At 39.5% G+C, this 17,282-nt stretch overlaps 1 protein-coding gene across 12 annotated transcripts in view; it reads left to right on the top strand.

Moving 5' to 3' along the window:
* The first annotated feature begins 14,206 nt into the window (after nt 1–14,206).
* FAM13C (family with sequence similarity 13 member C) overlaps nt 14,207–17,282 on the top strand; it is a 134,261-nt gene continuing 131,185 nt past the window's right edge. For 5 of the 12 annotated variants that reach the window (XM_026504240.4, XM_026504241.4, XM_026504242.4 and 2 more), the window contains exon 1: nt 14,393–14,638. In XM_026504240.4, the coding sequence (XP_026360025.3) occupies nt 14,577–14,638 (62 nt within the window). In that variant the 5' untranslated portion in view covers nt 14,393–14,576. Of the gene's footprint in view, nt 14,639–17,282 lie in introns of all 12 variants that reach the window. The other 7 variants (XM_057308437.1, XM_057308439.1, XM_057308440.1 and 4 more) reach the window with 5 other exon arrangements.

Raw genomic sequence — 17,282 nt, forward strand, 5'->3', positions numbered from 1 at the left:
CAAAACAAATGCTTATGTTGTTATAATCAAGATTTACAAATAATTTGTGACCTATTCTCAGGAATGCCATCCTTGTGAATTATTGTGGTTTTCAGATAGCTTCTTAATTAATTTCATTTCAGGGAAACTTCATTCCCCTAAAACAGTAGCAATTGGATTTTTTAAAAAAAAATGCCTAAAGTGATATTTCAATTTGAAAATAATCATCAACTTTACATATCATATCAAAGTCATAAGTTTACATACTATGTTCAAACATTATAACAGGATTGCATATGGAAAAAATGATCATAGGAAATATTACAAAATACTTTGATTTCATTATTCCTTACTTTTCACCCTGTCTTAAAGCAATTTTAGATCCACACAGTAATACATGGAATTGCTATCATGCTTCATGCATGTATGTCTTTAGATGTGTGTGTGTGTGTGTGTGTGTGTGTGTGTGTGTTTGAATCATGCAGGTTAATCTACCCAAAAAGGAGCAATTTTATATGCCAATTTTATATGGTTCAGCCTGATCTGTATTTAAGTTATTTGAATGTTTCATATTGTAAAATATTCCTCAGCTGTTTATACTTCCCTAATTTGCAATTGTCTCTAGAACTATGTGTAGAAAAGAAGACAGACAAAATGGGTGTTCAGCACTATGGGAAATACTTTGTTGTGTGAGAGTCTAGTGCATTCAAGCTCTCTGACATGAAGGATTGACAAGTTAGCTAATTTGTCTTTTCCCATACCCAGCTCTTCTGTCATTCAAATCCTCCATCTACTCTGGAGTAGTATCTGTGAAAAAACATTCAAACTACCACAGCATTTGGGCACAGTCACTTCTCTTTTTGAGACTGTAAAGCAAGAGATGTGGAGGAGTGTTGCCCTGAGGCTGAAGCAACGTTGGAGGCAGGAGTGAATGGTTAGCTGTTGGTCACACACAGTCAGTGCTGAGCACCAGGTCCTGAAGGATCCATGTGTCACCAAGTGTTGACTAACAGTCCTTTAAAACACAGCCCAGCGCACAGCCCCTTCTTGCCTGAGTCTGAGGGTGACACTGGCTGTCAAATTCAGACTCCTGAAGTATGGCTCTGTTTATACCAGGATCCCACTCAGAAGTGTTCACCAGTGCATAGGACACAGTCAAGCATCATGTCACAGGCCTTAGATGATCAGACCCCGGTGCAACCTGCTAGCCTTGACTCCTACTTTTGGCCTTTAACAGTCTCCTCAAAGGCAGAGATTGCAATTAAAACATTTAATTCTTGATGCCATCCTCTATTGGCATTATTTCTTCCCATCCTTAAAAGATTGCAAGATTGTGGTAGAATATGAAACTTAGAAACACTGAGAAATTAGATGTTAAGCAATTTAAGATTCCTACCCAGATCTGGCTCCAAATATTGTCATTTTTCCACTAACGCAGGCTTTCCCCAAAAACCCAGAGATGGCTTTTCCCTTCTGTGTAGTCCCTCCTTTCCCTGCACTAAAACGTGTTCAATTAATGTTGGTAGCCTAAGTACACTTAGATTTTTACAGAACCCCAAAGAAGTAGATGTCCAAAGCCATGATACATTTCCTTTAAGCTGTATTTTTCCTTTGGAAGAATGGCTTAATTTACCAAAAAGGAGCTGACTTCACCCAGCACACTCCCCACAAGGTCCACATTGAATTTGTACTTGGGGTTCTCTGCTCTTGTTGTCATGGGTTAGATGGCTATTGGCCCAATAAGGCAATGATTTCTATTTAGAGCTCTTTGAGATTCTGAATAGTCCTTGACATTTTTTTATTCCAGAGTGTGACAGTGAACTCCTAGCATGAGAGTTATTTCTTTGGGTATCTTGATAAAGCTAAGAACAGAACAACTGAAAAAAAAATTTTTTTTTAATTGCATATGTATATGAGAGGTTTTGTTATTCAAGATTTTACCTAATTACAGACTGTGTATCTGAGTGGGATACCATTTGGCAACTTAAACAATAAGCAATAATTTAAAGTACTCTAATGAATAAAAACACTAAAAGTGAGTGGGGTCTAGATGACGCAGGAACTCAGAAGACATACACCCACAGAAGTTACTGTGTACACTGACATGACTTTACTATTCAGATGATGTAATAAATAACTTTATTATTCCACTGACTCATCTGTTTGATTTCACTATTCCAGGGTACTCTTGCCTAGGAAGATAAAAGTTGCAAATACATTTATTATTTGTTTCAGGAACTTCCCGTAAGTCCATTTAAATGAACATCAAACTACTTAACTTTTCAGTAGACAGCATAAAACCACTGTTTACACCCCGAGACTCTTTGAACCCTTCCCCTCAAATTTTCACCTGGCTGTATCCATGGATCATAAATTATCACATCATGATCCTTAATCCTAATCATACCCCTCTCCTATTGAATGATCACCTGAAACCAGACTCCACAATCTCATAAATATCCCAGCTTTGCCATTCTTACTTTAAGAAGATATTAAGACTCTGGCAATGTAGTATTCTCCTCTATCAGGTAAGAATAAACTCAGTCTTGTCTTACCAATTAACTGTTTTTATGATGTTGAAGGAGACAGCATCTGGCAAAAGAATGGCTGAATACTGATAATTGGTAAGGCTTGTTGATAGGCATATGGAGTTTATTATACTAGTCTTTCTACTTTTGTGTATGTTGGAAAAGTTAAAAAAAAAAAAAAGCAAGCTAAAATCCTTGAATTAAAAGGTAGCTGGGCTATAGGCCAAGGAAGGGAGCTGCTGAGTGAGTGATGAGAGCTCAAGACAATGTGGTAAATAGACTGGAAAATGTAGCTCTGGTGTCAGCACCCTAAAACCCTGGGACAGGGTCTCCCTCAATTTGAGGACTGTGCACATGAAATTCCCAACTGAATCCTTGATAATATACAGCACAGCAAAATATCCCTGCCCACTTATGAATGGTACAAGACAGGTGTCGGGCTGTAACACTGTTCTTATGAGCATATCATTGATCATTGGTAGTGTTCATTCCAGAGCTTGGAGAGCGTGAAGTGAATCTCCTCCCACTGTGTCATTTCTCATGACGGTAGGAAGGGGTGGATAACAAATAGGTAAGGGGATCATTAGTGTGTGAAATAGCACAGGAGCCAGGCAGTTGAGAAAATTTCAGGGCCTGACTGGAAATCAGATACCCTCATTGCTTCTTAATATCTACACATAATTTTTCTATCATTTCTTTCCTCACTTCCTTTGATACCTGTTATAATCCTTACTTTTCTCCATCTGAGCCTTCTCTGTGCCTTTGGTAGCCTCCAAACACTTCCCTTCCTCCACATCTACTTCCAGACCTTCAGTGATTATAATGGCGGTGGTGTGGGGAAAGACAGTGACGTCATCTTAGTGCCTTCAGCTCTCTCCCATAGGAAAACCTTCATGAATGGTGAACTCATAGCCAGGCTAGCCCACAGAAGCCAATTTACCCACCCAGTAGTATTATAATACCATATATTCAGTCTTAACCGTGGGTCAGCCCTTAACCACTTTCATTAAGTCATTTATTGCGTTGATGTGGTCATTGCCTGGGTAGGATTTTAACTTCAAAGTTTTTGTCCCTAAATATACACATTTTTTTCTTTCTCCTTTTCTTTCTTTTCTTCCTCCTCTTCCTCCTTCCACCCTTCTTTCCCTTCTCTCTTTTCCTTCCTTCCTTCCTTCCTTCCTTCCTTCCTTCCTTCCTTCCTCATAAAAATGGGTAATGCAATTTTATTTTTACATTTCCCAATAATCACAGAATTTTAAAGCTGGGAAATCCACTAAAACCCGTCAAATCTAACTATCTTATAACTTAGGACACTGAAGTCCTGAAAAGCTTAGCTATTTACTGCACAGGGTGAATCTGTAGATGGTAGAACCAGGGCGGCTTCCAAGCCACAGAACTCCCTGTTTATGCTTTCTCCTATATTACGCTGCTCTCTAGGCATTTAAGCTTTCAGCATTTTAGTTGTTGATAAAAAATACCTCTGATGGGTGATACACATTTTAAAATTAATCTTTCTTTGTATCTTGATTTTGGATATTCTATTTTTGCTCATTACATTGACCATTTCTGATCAGTTTTGTGGCATAATCCATGTCCTTTTGGTTCTACGACTCTGTATTTACTATTTTGGTTGAAAATCACAATATTACCCTTTAATTTTTTTTTCAGATTTTATTTATTTATTTGACAGAGAGAGACAGCTAGCGAGAGAGGGAACACAAGCAGGGGGAGTGGGAGAGGAAGAAGCAGGATTCCAGCGGAGCAGGGAGCCCGATGCGGGGCTCGATCCCAGGACCCTGACGCTTAACGACTGAGCCACCCCAGTGCCCCAATATTACTTTTTAATTTTTAATGATTTTTTGAGGACCATTAAGAAGTTAGTTGGTTTCTTTGCAAAGTCAAACCCAGTGACAACAGGTCCAGCAGTGACCTGAGTTGAATCCTGTCTCGAGGGATTGATACCAAATATAGAAACAGAGCAGCCCTGACTGCTCCAGGGCCCAAGGGAATGTGGCTCTCTCTGGATGTGCAAAAACCAACTACATATGATGAGCAGCTCATAACGTCCATAGAAGATGGAGCTAAGTCATTGTCTCAAGGAAGTGATAAGGACAAATTTTATTTTATACTAATATGCACTTAATATTTAGAAATAGTTGTGGCATGAGACATTATGCTTTTGGAACTATAAATACATCTGATGTTTTCCGTACCAGTAAACAATATTCCTGCCCAACCTCAGCAAAGTATGACTTTGAGTTATTTTTCCAGTATAATTGGTAGCTGATACATTTTACTAAGTCTCATAAACCCACATTTGTGAGCCCAGTAGGGAGACAGCTGGGGAGAGGAGAGAGAAAGGCAGAAAGGAGAAGGGCAAGGACAAAGAGAAAAGGGAAAACAAGACTGTAAGATTTTTTTGTACTACTATTGAGCCAAATAAAGGTCACAATTGCTTCATATTTGGATTTTATCCAGTTTTTATCTAGCTAGCGAATAGTGGCTTCATTAGCAACATGTTTCAAGCCAGGAGTTCTTAATCTATTTTTTCTCCTTGAAGCCATACAAGATGGATGATGGCTGGGCCATGGAATTTTCCCATCAGTGTGCCAGGGTTATGAGCAGTTCCTAGTGAAAAAGCTGCAACAAGTCCCCCACTTAATCTCCACTGAAGAATGCACTTAGAAATGCATGTAAGAGAGTGATGTTGTAGAAAAAAACTTGGATCAGCTCTAATTTATTATTTATAAATTGAATTATTCACAAATGTCAATATTTGACAAATGACTTGCAAGTCGCAACATACCTCCTAGTTAATCACATCATGCCAGGGTGTTGAAACAACACTGCCAAGGACGGTTCCTTGAATTAGCTAAATTAAGTAGCCACACTTTTTGTTCCTTGAAGATACCAGACATCTCACCTCTCTTCTTAATAGCTGTACAATAGATCTATATTCATATCTATGTCATCTCCAAGAAGTATAGATTAATGGTTTGTTGAGATGAAAATTCTAACTATCTGCTGTTCTTGTCTGTGGTAGATTAGAGATGGTTAGAAATTCTTTGTTCTTTGACACTCCACCATTAGGATGTTGTCTATTACCCTGCCCTTGAATATGCTCTGATTCGTATCTGCCTGTGACCAGCAGAGTATGGCAGAAGTGATATTATGCCATCTAGGCCAAACCTTGAAGTGAACTGGCAGCTTCTGCCATGGCCTTTTGGATGTCAGTTGCCATGTAAGAAGATGGATTGCCCACAGACTACAATGCTGTGAGAAGTTCAAGCCACACAGTGAGGCTCTGAAGGATGAGATGCCATGAGGAGAGAGAAGTCAAGGAGCTTTGAGTTATTGAAGAAGCCATTTTGGAGGGCAGTCCTTCAGGCCCTGCTTCAGCCTGACACCACACAGATCACAGATGACCTGCCCAGGTGAACTCCTCTGAAATTCCTGACTCTCAAAATCAAGAGCAAAATAAAATGATTGTGTTTAGTCATGAAAGTAATAAATAACTGAAGTAATGCCCATAGGTTGAGAGTTTTAAAGAGATGCCAAATAATGTTGTGAGCAAAGGTATTTATATAAGGTGATTACCAGTTGAAATGTGGGCATGTTTACATGGGCCAAAGCTCACAGACCATGTATAAAGAAAAGATGCTATTAAGACTTAAAAACAGAAAAGTAGTTAAATGGAACCATGGAGGAGAAAGAAAAACTTAGAAACTTCTCCTTAAAGGTGTAGAAGGAGTAATGGAGGGGAAAATACCCTTCCGCTTCATAGAACAATGAAGTTCACTGCTGAGTGAACACTAGATATCTTGGATATGTTCTGCTTATATGTGCCCAAGCAAGTGTGAGGTTGTCCTTCTCAACTGGATGACTCATTAAATTGCTATGTGTGTTTGACCAGAGTTTAAGCTATACCACTTTGCTGGAAGAAGAGGATGCTGAAGACGATAGAAATGTACTCTCACCTTGAAGTGACTTGTGCCTTCAAAGCTATTAACCTGGTAACCCTGGGGCCCCTACTTTGCTGTTTCTCACCCTAGCAGCACCCCAAAATTTAGCCCAAGTCTTTTTTCTCATTTCTTCTTTTTCTACCTACCTTCCCTAAAGTAAAATAATTTCAAATATTCTGAGTTTTAACATATTAAATAATTATTTAATATACCTTCCCTGATTTATATATTTTTTTAAAATTATACACTGAATAAAAGTATGTTTATTGTATCCTTCAAGTTTTTGGAAGGATTGTATCCACAGAGTACTGATTATATTAAACTGGGAGGGATAGTCAACATAATTTTTGCTAAAATGTATATTCTTTTTTAAAAAAATTTTTTAGTATGTTATGTTAGTCACCATACAGTACATCCTTAGTTTTTGATGTAATGATCCATGATTCATTGTTTGCGTATAACACCCAGTGCTCCATGCAATGTGTGCCCTCCTTAATACCCGTCACTGGCCTATCCCAGTCCCTTCCCCCCGCCCCTGAAGCCCTCAGTTTGTTTCCCAGAGTCCATAGTCTCTCGTGGTTCATTCCCCCTTCTGTTTATCCCCCCCTTCATTCTTCCCTTCCTTCTCCTATCGATCTTCCTGCTATTTCTTATGTTCCATAAATGAGTGAAACCATATGATAATTATCTTTCTCTGCTTGACTTATTTCACTTAGCATAATCTCCTCCAGTCCCGTCCATGTTGCTGCAAATGTTGGGTAATTGTTCTTTCTGATGGCTGAGTAATATTCCATTGTGTATATGGACCACATCTTCTTTATCCATTCGTCTGTTGAAGGAATAAACACTTCAAAGTTGGACTCAATAGCATGAAATGTCAGATAAAACAACATAGAATTTCATATGAATATATGCAAAGCTGGAACTTGGTTCAACAAACCGATTGCTCTCCTGGATGGCACTGATGTGGATCTGGACTAGCAGTTGACTCCAACAATCTGAGTCTCTGGTGTGGTGTCACCACCAAGACCACTCACAATGATCTTGGGCCACATGCAAAGAGTATAATGGTAAAAAGAAGGCGATACAAACTCAGTTTCACTCTTCACTGAGCAAACTTCACCGTGAGTAATATGTCCAGCGTAGTGGCTATACCTTCAGAGGACATTATCACAGTTTATCCAGTTATACACAACCAAGTGGGATGCTGATGGGATTCTAAGTAATGCCATATGAGAATCTACTGAGGGAAGCGGAATATTTGACCAGGAGACCAGAAGATAGAGCAGATTAATTTTTAGAGGCATTTAGCCACAGGTAAAAGTAGTAAGAAGCAGGGGAGAGCTCAAGTGGAAATTTTTTTTTCAAGAATTAGAGGAGTCTAATAAAGGACTTTGTGAGGTGTGAATTTCTTGTCCTTGAGGGTTTCAAGTAAGAGTTGGGGATTGTCCTAGCACAAGTTTAGGTATTAAAAAACAATTAGACCAGATAACTTCTGAGACTCCTAAGAATCACATCAATAAGAAGGATGTATTTAGTTACCTGAAAATTAATTCAAGGCAAGGTTTTAATAATGAAACGTGCCCCCCCATTTATGTTTTAACAGGGTGCTTTAAGTCAATAATTCCACTACAATGCCCCCATCCTTTCCTGTAGCAAACAATAATCCCAGTGCTCTTTCTGGCTGGACTGGGACCATACCTCAGAAATAAACAAAGTTCTGGGCAGCCAGTACCATCAACATTGCATAATGGCATGAAATCTCTTTGTTATCCCTGTAAGGCAAAGGAAGGAATGTCTAATACAGGAAAGCCTCATTACTTGAAGATAACTTGTCTTGGACAAAGTCCACTTATAATGAATCACTTAAAACAGAAACTAGTATTTTAAAGTATTAAATAGAAAAAGTAAGGGGGTACATAGAGCATTATCTTTAAAAAATGAAGCTAAATATTCACTCATTCATTTCATCACACAAATATTTGTTGGGTAGCTACTACGGTAGACCCGCCCCATTTTTGGCCCTGGGGTTAGAGAAGTGACTAAGACTCCCAAATCCTTGTCTTCAAAGAGTAGTGGAGTAATTATAACACAAATTATAACACAAATAGACCTATAATATTAAATATCAGGTAGTAACAGGTCTTATAAAGAAAATAAAGCAGAATGAAGTGCTGGGAGCTGCTAATTTAGGGAATGTGGTCAGGGAAGCTTCCTGGAGGAAGCGCATTTGAGTGGGTCTGGGGTGTTTCTAGCATAGGAAATAGCAGGTGCTATGGTCCTAGGGAAGGATCAAGTTCAGCTGTTGTAATAGCAGCAGGGAGGCCAAAGTGGTTGGAGTTAATTTCAGAGTTGTCTCCAGGGCCAGAGCGCATAGGGTAGGTCGTGGTAAGCAGGAAAGAAATTATGAAAATATTCTTAAATTATATTATGGATATAATTGTAATAGTGAGCTAATTCCTAGGAACAATAAAGAATAAATCATGCCCATTGGAAGAGTTATATGTACTTTTTTCTTAAAAACATTAATAGTTCAACAGGATAACCTTCACCTCACATTTGATATTCATTGCATAATTATAAAAGGTAACATTTTACAAAATTAAGAACTTCCTAAGTTTTTCCAAGGGCCAGTCTCAACCTTTGATATTAAGCTCATTCCCTTTGGAATTACCATGTCACCATCTTTGTCGATTTTATGTTCTTTGGTTATTACTGCCAAAACTTCACTTGTCGCTGGTTTTGAAGGCAATTCAAGCCATTCTATGACATCAATTCCACTGACTTCATGAGATCCTGAAATTTCACTTGTAACCAGTTTTCATTGTATCTGCATACTATTGTCAGATGAATCAGGAGGGGATTGTTGGACTTTATGCTAACATTAATTAAGGAGAGGTGTTTGAATGGAGACCAGCATCATAACCAGTTGGCCATCAGTTTATGTTTTTGCTCTCATGGCTTTGCTGTGTTGGGCATCTGAATCTTCAGGAGCTCAGATGTTGATTGCTTAGATAATGAGTGCTCTCTGGTCATAGCCTCAGAAGCTGGAGCTGGTAAGAGAAAGGATTGGGGGAAAGTGAGTCTGGAGAGTATTCTTTTTGGAAAATTATCTTTTCAGGCAAGAGTCCTCTCTTTCCACAGGGAAGCTCGGTCATTCCCAAGGGTCTTGACAGGAAACTACAAGTCACAGTGTCCAGGCCAGTAGAGCAAGCAACTCTGTTGACTTCCTAGCATTGTAAAGATTCTGGCTCCCTGCCACAGAGTCTAGCAGAAAGTGATTTCTCAGAATTGAATGTTTCTCCAGGGATGTGTGAGTGTTTTAAATCAGGGTTGTAAAGTGAGCACAAAGCCATTCTGGATGGAGCTCGTTTCATTTTAAGAGCAGCCCATCTACATTTAGTAAAGTTTTCATTTTTATTGTTCTTTTAAAAAACCTATTAAACACTGTGGCGGTAGGGAAAATAGAAAGAAAATACCTTCTGTAAACCTATTACCCAACCACAGCAGTTTGTTCATCCTGTTCCAACATTAAAGTTTACATATTCTTAGTTATTATAATAATATGAAAATGATGATAAGAGCATCTACTAGCCCTTTTTGTTGTTTTTAGTCATATCATTTAACCTTCATTAGAATCCGTAAGATAGGTCATTATTGTCTTCATTGTACAGATGAGGAAACTGAGGCATGGAGTGGTTGTCTGAGTTCCAACTACTACTAAGACCCAAATGGTGGGTCTTAAACCCTGGCGGCTCTAGAAATTTCTTTCTTGACCACTACATTATTTCTTTATATTTTGCATCTAGTAAGCCAGTACACTAGAATTAAATTTTTTTCAATTATAATAAACTATTGCTATTAAATCTGAAATTCAGATATTCGTTTTAAGAGCACTGATAGAAAAAGTAAAACATTGAAACTTCTAACTTGTAAATGAATTAGCCATGTTCAAATCCAGCTTCTTCATTTCCTCTTGTTCCACTTAAAAAATAAGACATGTAATATACACATTGTATGTTACATATATGTATGTACACATACATACATACACATTTACTCTGAAAAGATTTTGTTCATAGCTATGGATAGTGACATGCATGTAGTATCATTTGTTCATTCATTTATCTGTTCAATGAATAATTATACCAGTTAATCTGTTTTGCAGTCTTTCCCTGATATACTCAGGAACTCTTTTTCTCAAAATTCCTAGTTCAACATGATGTTAATGGATAATATATTTAACAAAAAACCATTGGGTCTTTAATGAGTTTGAGAAATATTGGTTAAAAAAGATGAAATAGCTTTTTTGCAAACTGGTGCAACTACTCAGGGAAACAGTATGGAGTTTCCTTAAAAAGTTAAAAATAGAACTACCCTATGATCCAGTAATTGCACTACTAGGTATTTATCCAAAGGATACAAAAATACTAATTCAAAGGGTTATATGCACTCTTATGTTTATAGCAGCATTATCTACAATAACCAAATTTGGAAGGTGCCCAAGTGCCCATCGACAGATGAATGGATAAAGAAAATGTAGTATATATATATATATATATATACACAATGGGATATTAGTCATTAAAAGGAGTGAAATCTTGCCACGCAAAGGGAAATAAGTCAGTCAGAGAAAGATAGATACCATACAATTTCCCTCGTATGTGGAATTTAAGAAATAAAACAAACGAGCAAAGGGGGAAAATGAGAGAGAGAGACAAACCAAGAATCAGACCCTCAACTGTAGAGGACAATCTGATGGTTACCAGAGGGGAGAGGGTGGAGGGATGAGTAAAGTAGGTGATGGGGATTAAGGAATGCCCTTGTCCATAATGAGCACCAGGTGTTGTATGGAAGGGTTGAATCATTATATTGTACATCTGAAACTAATATAACACTGTGAATTAACTTGAATTTAAATAAAAACTTAAAAAAGGACAGGCTAAGAAGTTTTGAAAAAAAGAGAAATACTTTTTTTTGCTGCCTAATGTGCATTGTGAATTTATAATATATAGTTGATCCTTGAACAATGTGAGGGTCGGGAGCACTGATCTCCGCACAGTTGAAAATCCATGTATAAATCTGACACCCCAAATCTTTACTAATAGCCTACCGTTGACTGGAGGCCTTTCTGATAACATAGTCGATTAATATGTATTTTGTATGTTATCTGTATTATATGTATTCTTACAACAAAGTAAGCTAGAGAAAGGAATATGCTGTTAAGACAATCGTAAGGAAGAGAAAATACATTTGCAGTACTATATTTATCAAAAAAAAAAAAAATCTGTACATAAGTGGACCCACCCAGTACAAACCCATGTTGTTCAAGGATCGGCTGTACATCCTTTCAAAAACTTAATTTTGACCGTCTAACTCTCTTTTTCCTTTTCTTGGACCACCTGGGAACCTGGAATTTCACTGAGGACACCTTGAGAAATGCTGGTCTAGAACCTAAGTTCTTCCAGAATGCCAATATTAGTTTTTCTGCCTCTCTTTTTGAAATCACCTTAAACTGATGTTTGGTCACACGGGTTCTCCAGAATAACTAGATGGTGAATGACTATTCATCAGTATTGCACTATTCCAAGTTGGGTACTACAAAATATTAAAACAAAACAAAGCCCCAGACACGGCAAAAATAACTTCTACACCTGATTTAAGATCAAAACTAATATGTTAGAAGAACTGGCTGGGAGGTAAAAATTCAAGTGGTTGATTTTCTTATATATTCCACATAAGAGGGTTTTTTTCCTGGGATATTTTTGTTTTTTAACCAAAATCAGCTATATCAACAAATTGTTTTCATTGCATAAGAGGACCATCTAAAATCTAATTGGGGTCCATACTATTCATAAGCTGCTGAGAATTCTTATTTCTTTTCTGTGGACATTATTGGATACCTGCACTTTTTTTTACAGAGTTGTTATTTTTAAAAGACCCACATTATTTCATATTGTCCAAGTCCTGTTTCAAAGTTGAAAGCATAAAATCTTCTCATTTCAAAGGGATCGCTAGGAACGCTTAAATGAGAAAAGTATGATCTTTCTCTGCATGAGCACATGAGAATAAGCACCTCAGACAATGAGTAAAAGGGGTTTCTGAACACTGGTAGCCTTCAAATCTTTAAAGCAGAGCTGAGAGTGTTGAATGTAGAGTTACCTTTATTGGTCTCAGTAAAATAGAAAGAATAGACCTCAGCTTGTGATAGCTAAATAATGAATACATTTATATAGTGAAGAGGCTGTGTCTGACACTCCCGAACTCATATGAGGCAGTGGGTGCTTTAGGAACATATATACGCTGTGTGGGATGAATATTTCTAAACTTATTATAGTCCATAGGTCTAAGACCATACTAGGTCTAAGACCATACTAAGCTTTTATTCAGCTACTTTTTCAAATATTTGGAGTGAGGAAAATAAGATTGCAAAGGACCTTAATGAAACCTATGTTTCTTTGAAAACTGAATTTTGATTTTTCAAAGTGTAACTTTAAGAGTTAAAAACACGACTCTCATACAAATATAGGAGCGCATCAGAAATCTATTAATTTATTAATGAGGGAACCTATGAGATAGTGATGCTTTTGGAACCAAGAGCTTCTGAATATTTCCAGAAATTAGAAAAATGTTCGTATAAGATTGTTAGGTTAGATACAAAATTGGTTAAAGTCACACAATGCAATAATACCATAAACATTTAGGTTATGTTTTCCTTTGGACAGACTGGACAAAGTGTACAACTTGACACCTACCGCCAGTGTCTGAGGTCTAACCAGTAGTGAATAGGAACGTCAAACCCAAGTGCATTTTCCAAGACAATTAAGCGGTCCTTGGGTGGATCTGTAAAACAATGCCTCAGTGTGACACTGAAAGGTCATGCTTGTCCCCCTTATTACCAAGTTTTGGGTAATTTTTCTAATTATCCAAAAGTAAAATTTTGAGGTATTTCTGTTGTTGTTGTTATAAATTAACTCATCGCCTGTTATAGTTTGGACCAAAACACATCATCTCCTGCTTCTGGGACTGGAGAGATTGAAAAGGGGCCTGGGGAATCTACTTAATTCAAGAATCAAAATCAGTATCTTTCACAGATGACTGTTCATTTCATATCAAGGTCAAGCTGGCAGGAGAAAGGAACAATGGAAAGGGAGCAGGACAAATATCCCCAGGGGAATGAAGCAAGTGGGGGCCCGACAGCCTTCCTTTCCCCCAACAGGGCTGCTTTTATTTAAAGAGGATGGTATTTGTGGATTCCATCTCTCACCCTTTGTATAAGCGTGCTTGCGAGTGCAGCTTAGGCGGGCTACTCTGGGCATAGCAAACCCCAACCCTTGCACAGCCCCCCAGTCGCCAGTATTGCCAGGAATAAAACCTCCACTCGCCCTGCGTGGGCTCATTCACAGCCCTGTCCTCCCAGGCTGGGCGCTTCCTCTCCGAGACTGAAATGACAGTGCAAACAGAGCGGGTGTGATGCGGGGAGCCCTCCTTCAAAGGTTCTTTTTCCAGGGCAATAAAAAGCAAGACACAGACACACACACACACACACACAGGGAGCAAAAACAGCAGCTATGCCCTCCTCCCGGTTCTGGCTCCCTCCCGACGGATGAATTTCTGCCAGCCTCCATCCCCAGAGCGGGTAGCTCTGTAAAATTGGCAGGAGACGTCTGGAAAAAAGCGAGTCCCCCAGAGATTTCAGCACCTAGGCAGAGACGGTTGGGCTTTTCCATTGCCAGCCCCGGGGGTGGCTGGCACCGAGAAGCCTGGATTAAACGCCGCGCGGGGCTGGCGGGGTTGGGGTCGCGGTAACTCCCCAGGCGCTCCTTGCGGGGATCCCGGGGGCCCGGGACCCTGGGCCAGCCCTGCCGCCGCGCCCCGCCCCGCCCAGCTCTGTCCCCGCAGCCTCGCGGGCTGCCGGGCTTTGTGGTTCGCCCGTGCGGCTGGGCCCCAGCTGGGGGTGTCGTTACGAGCATGTGCAGACAGCAGCCCAAGGTAGAGCGAGCGTGCCGGGCGAGCCCTGAGACTTGCCTTGCAATGCCATGTTTGTGTGTATGCTCTAACTCCCGGAGAGCAATCAGGGAGACGGCTCCCCGGCCGGACTTGGCTGATGTTTTCTTGTTTCTGTTTCAGCCTTCAGGATAATTCCTTCAGCAGCACCGCTGTAACAGAGTAAGTGATTCTTGCCATTAAAATAACACTTGCATGCCTTTCTCTGGAAGCAACTATCGTGAAGGTATCCTCCACGGTCCCCAGCTGCTCTTCGTATCAGATGCATTGTCTCCTGTAATCTGGGGCTGTGAAGACCGGGAGAGGTGCTGACTGATGGGGCCCAGAAACCTTTACAGGTTGAAATAGCCTTTTAGCAGCTGTGGGAGAGGTATTAATAACAAGCTAATTGCTTGCTGGAGCTCAGTGCTCTAAGACTTGTGTTCTTGGAGCTCAAATTTTTTTATTTTTAATCTATTTGACATGTCAGAAAGGAAGCTTTCTTGTATTTTGCCAACATTGGTGTCAGTTTTCATGGAGCATGCTGTATACATTTGCAACAAATAGGAGAGAGATGTGAAATGACTTGAGTTGAATTCCAGCGTGTGATAACCAGGCTAAACTTACTCACCCCCTTCTTGTCTACAGATTTTTAAGACACAGTGAACTTTATTTGGGTGCCCGTTGTCATTTTTGTCTTCTGACCTCAAAGATCTGGCTATAGGAGAAATGAATCATCTTGTCCTCTGGTTAAAGCTGTTGATTGAGGCAACTAATATAATTTGAACATGGAATGTAGGAGTATAATATTTTACTCAAGGCCAGCAGTCATGGTATTTTTTATTAGTTATAGTTCAAGGTTTTAATTCTTGTCATCCCTTCCTTAATATATTTTCCTAATACTATACTATACATCTATGTTAAAAATTAATAGGTAGTATATTTTACTAATATTATATGTAATTTATATAAAATTTACGTATATACATATATATGGAATACCTATACTTCGTTTAGCAGTCTTTCTCTAGACTAACTTGTAATGTTTACTTCTGGGACTTTTTGGTAGAAGTCCCTCAATAGCTTTTTCAGGAAAAAGGGATGTATAAGGTTGTATACTCAACTATGTTTAAAAAATGCTGCAAGTTTGATACAGAAAGTCCAGAAACTTGGGAATTGTTTGCTAAAGTTTCCTAAAAGGCAAGTAAATGTGGGAATAGATAGGTGAGTGTCAGGTCTTACAACTGTCACAGTGACTTGGTGATGGAGGGGTGAGATTCCACAGGGCTTCCCAGGCCCTCGTTTCCCTCATCCTTTTGTTTCTGTGTTTGGATAAGCTGTGCTCTTAGTGTCAAGCTTTGGGCTCACTTCAGTGGAGTTGCTTGAAAAACAACAACCCGGGGTTGACTTTAGAAGATGTCATATAAAATATATGACATATAAAATACTCATTGGGACCCACATCTGTTAATGAGATTGCTGCAACTTTGGTTTCCTAAAAGCCTGAGAGAGGGGGAGGGATGTGTGCCAAAATATACAGGCCAAAGATAGGCCGCGACTCCTCGACTCCTCTTTCAGGTGCACAGGTGCTGCTCTCCTCCCTGGGCTGGGCTTATAAACGCCCAGCGCTTTCTGTGCCTGATTCTTGGGAGCCATGTGGCTGAGTCCCCAGAGTCACCCCCAGGCGTAGCAGCTTCAAAATGGAGATACTCATTTCCAGATTTCACATGGACAGTTTTTTTGAAAAGGTTTTACACTTAATTGTGGGGAAAGTCTGATACCTTATCTTTGGACACTCCTCCAGGAATTCTGATTGCATAAGATCCTGTTGTTGTTTTCAGAGAAGTGACAGTGATTTATTTTAAAAGGCACTGAGTGACAACTGGAATGCCATCTGGCTAATCTAAAAATCTAAGGAGCATATTTAAAACCTACCAAAATCTTCACAGGTGTAACACAACACAGAGTAGGGTCATTTAAAACTTGTCATTGTCTAATATAATATTTTCTCTTCCCTGCATTCAATGAAACATTTTCCTTGGTTCTTTGGGCATTACCCCAAAGCCAACAGGCCCAGAATCACTGTCTGAGACACAGAGGTAGCAGGTGCTCAGTAAATATTTGGGTGAGTCTTAACATACACAGAGGAGGCACTTGCCTGAAAACTTCCTCTCCCTCCTGTCCCCATCCCCTCCTACCTCCTCCTAGCCAAACTCGCTTACTTTCTTTAGTGCCTGAAATTGTACCTAGAGATGATTTCTTTTGGATTAAGGCCTCTGATGGTGACCCTTTTTAAAATGGAAATTAAAAAGTCTGTGCCCCTGGGAGGCAGATTCAAGTTGTCCTTAATACTGTAATATAAATTATGTTATCAGGTATTCTAGCCAGGTAGAGTTCAGCTTGGCCAGCGGGCTAAGGGTCAGAGTCAAAGGGAAGGGGAATTGGGAGGGACTCAGGGAGAGATTTTATGCTCCTCTCAGTTCTTCCCAGGCCTGGCATTGTCTGTGCAGCTCTGGACCAACTCAGTTTCCTTTTCTACCCAAATTCTTCCAAGATCAGAGTGGCCTTGGCCTTCCCTTCTGTATCTGCAGGGCCCTTTCATCTGATTTTCCGTGGTCATTTCCTATGTTGCCTGGCTACGCTGCTACGTGAAATGAAGCCTGGCCAACAGTGAATTTTGCAATAAATTCGTTATTATCCGAAGCAGTGGTTCCCAAAACCAACTGATCATCATTAGGAACTGGGGAAGGGGGTTGGGGCTTGTGAAAGATCCAGTTTCTCAGGCTTTATCCCAAAGTGGGAACCTAGAATGGGTGATTGTGTTGGA

Source organism: Ursus arctos, unplaced genomic scaffold (assembly GCF_023065955.2).
Source record: "Ursus arctos isolate Adak ecotype North America unplaced genomic scaffold, UrsArc2.0 scaffold_7, whole genome shotgun sequence".
In the NCBI taxonomy this organism is placed as follows: Eukaryota; Metazoa; Chordata; class Mammalia; order Carnivora; family Ursidae; genus Ursus; species Ursus arctos.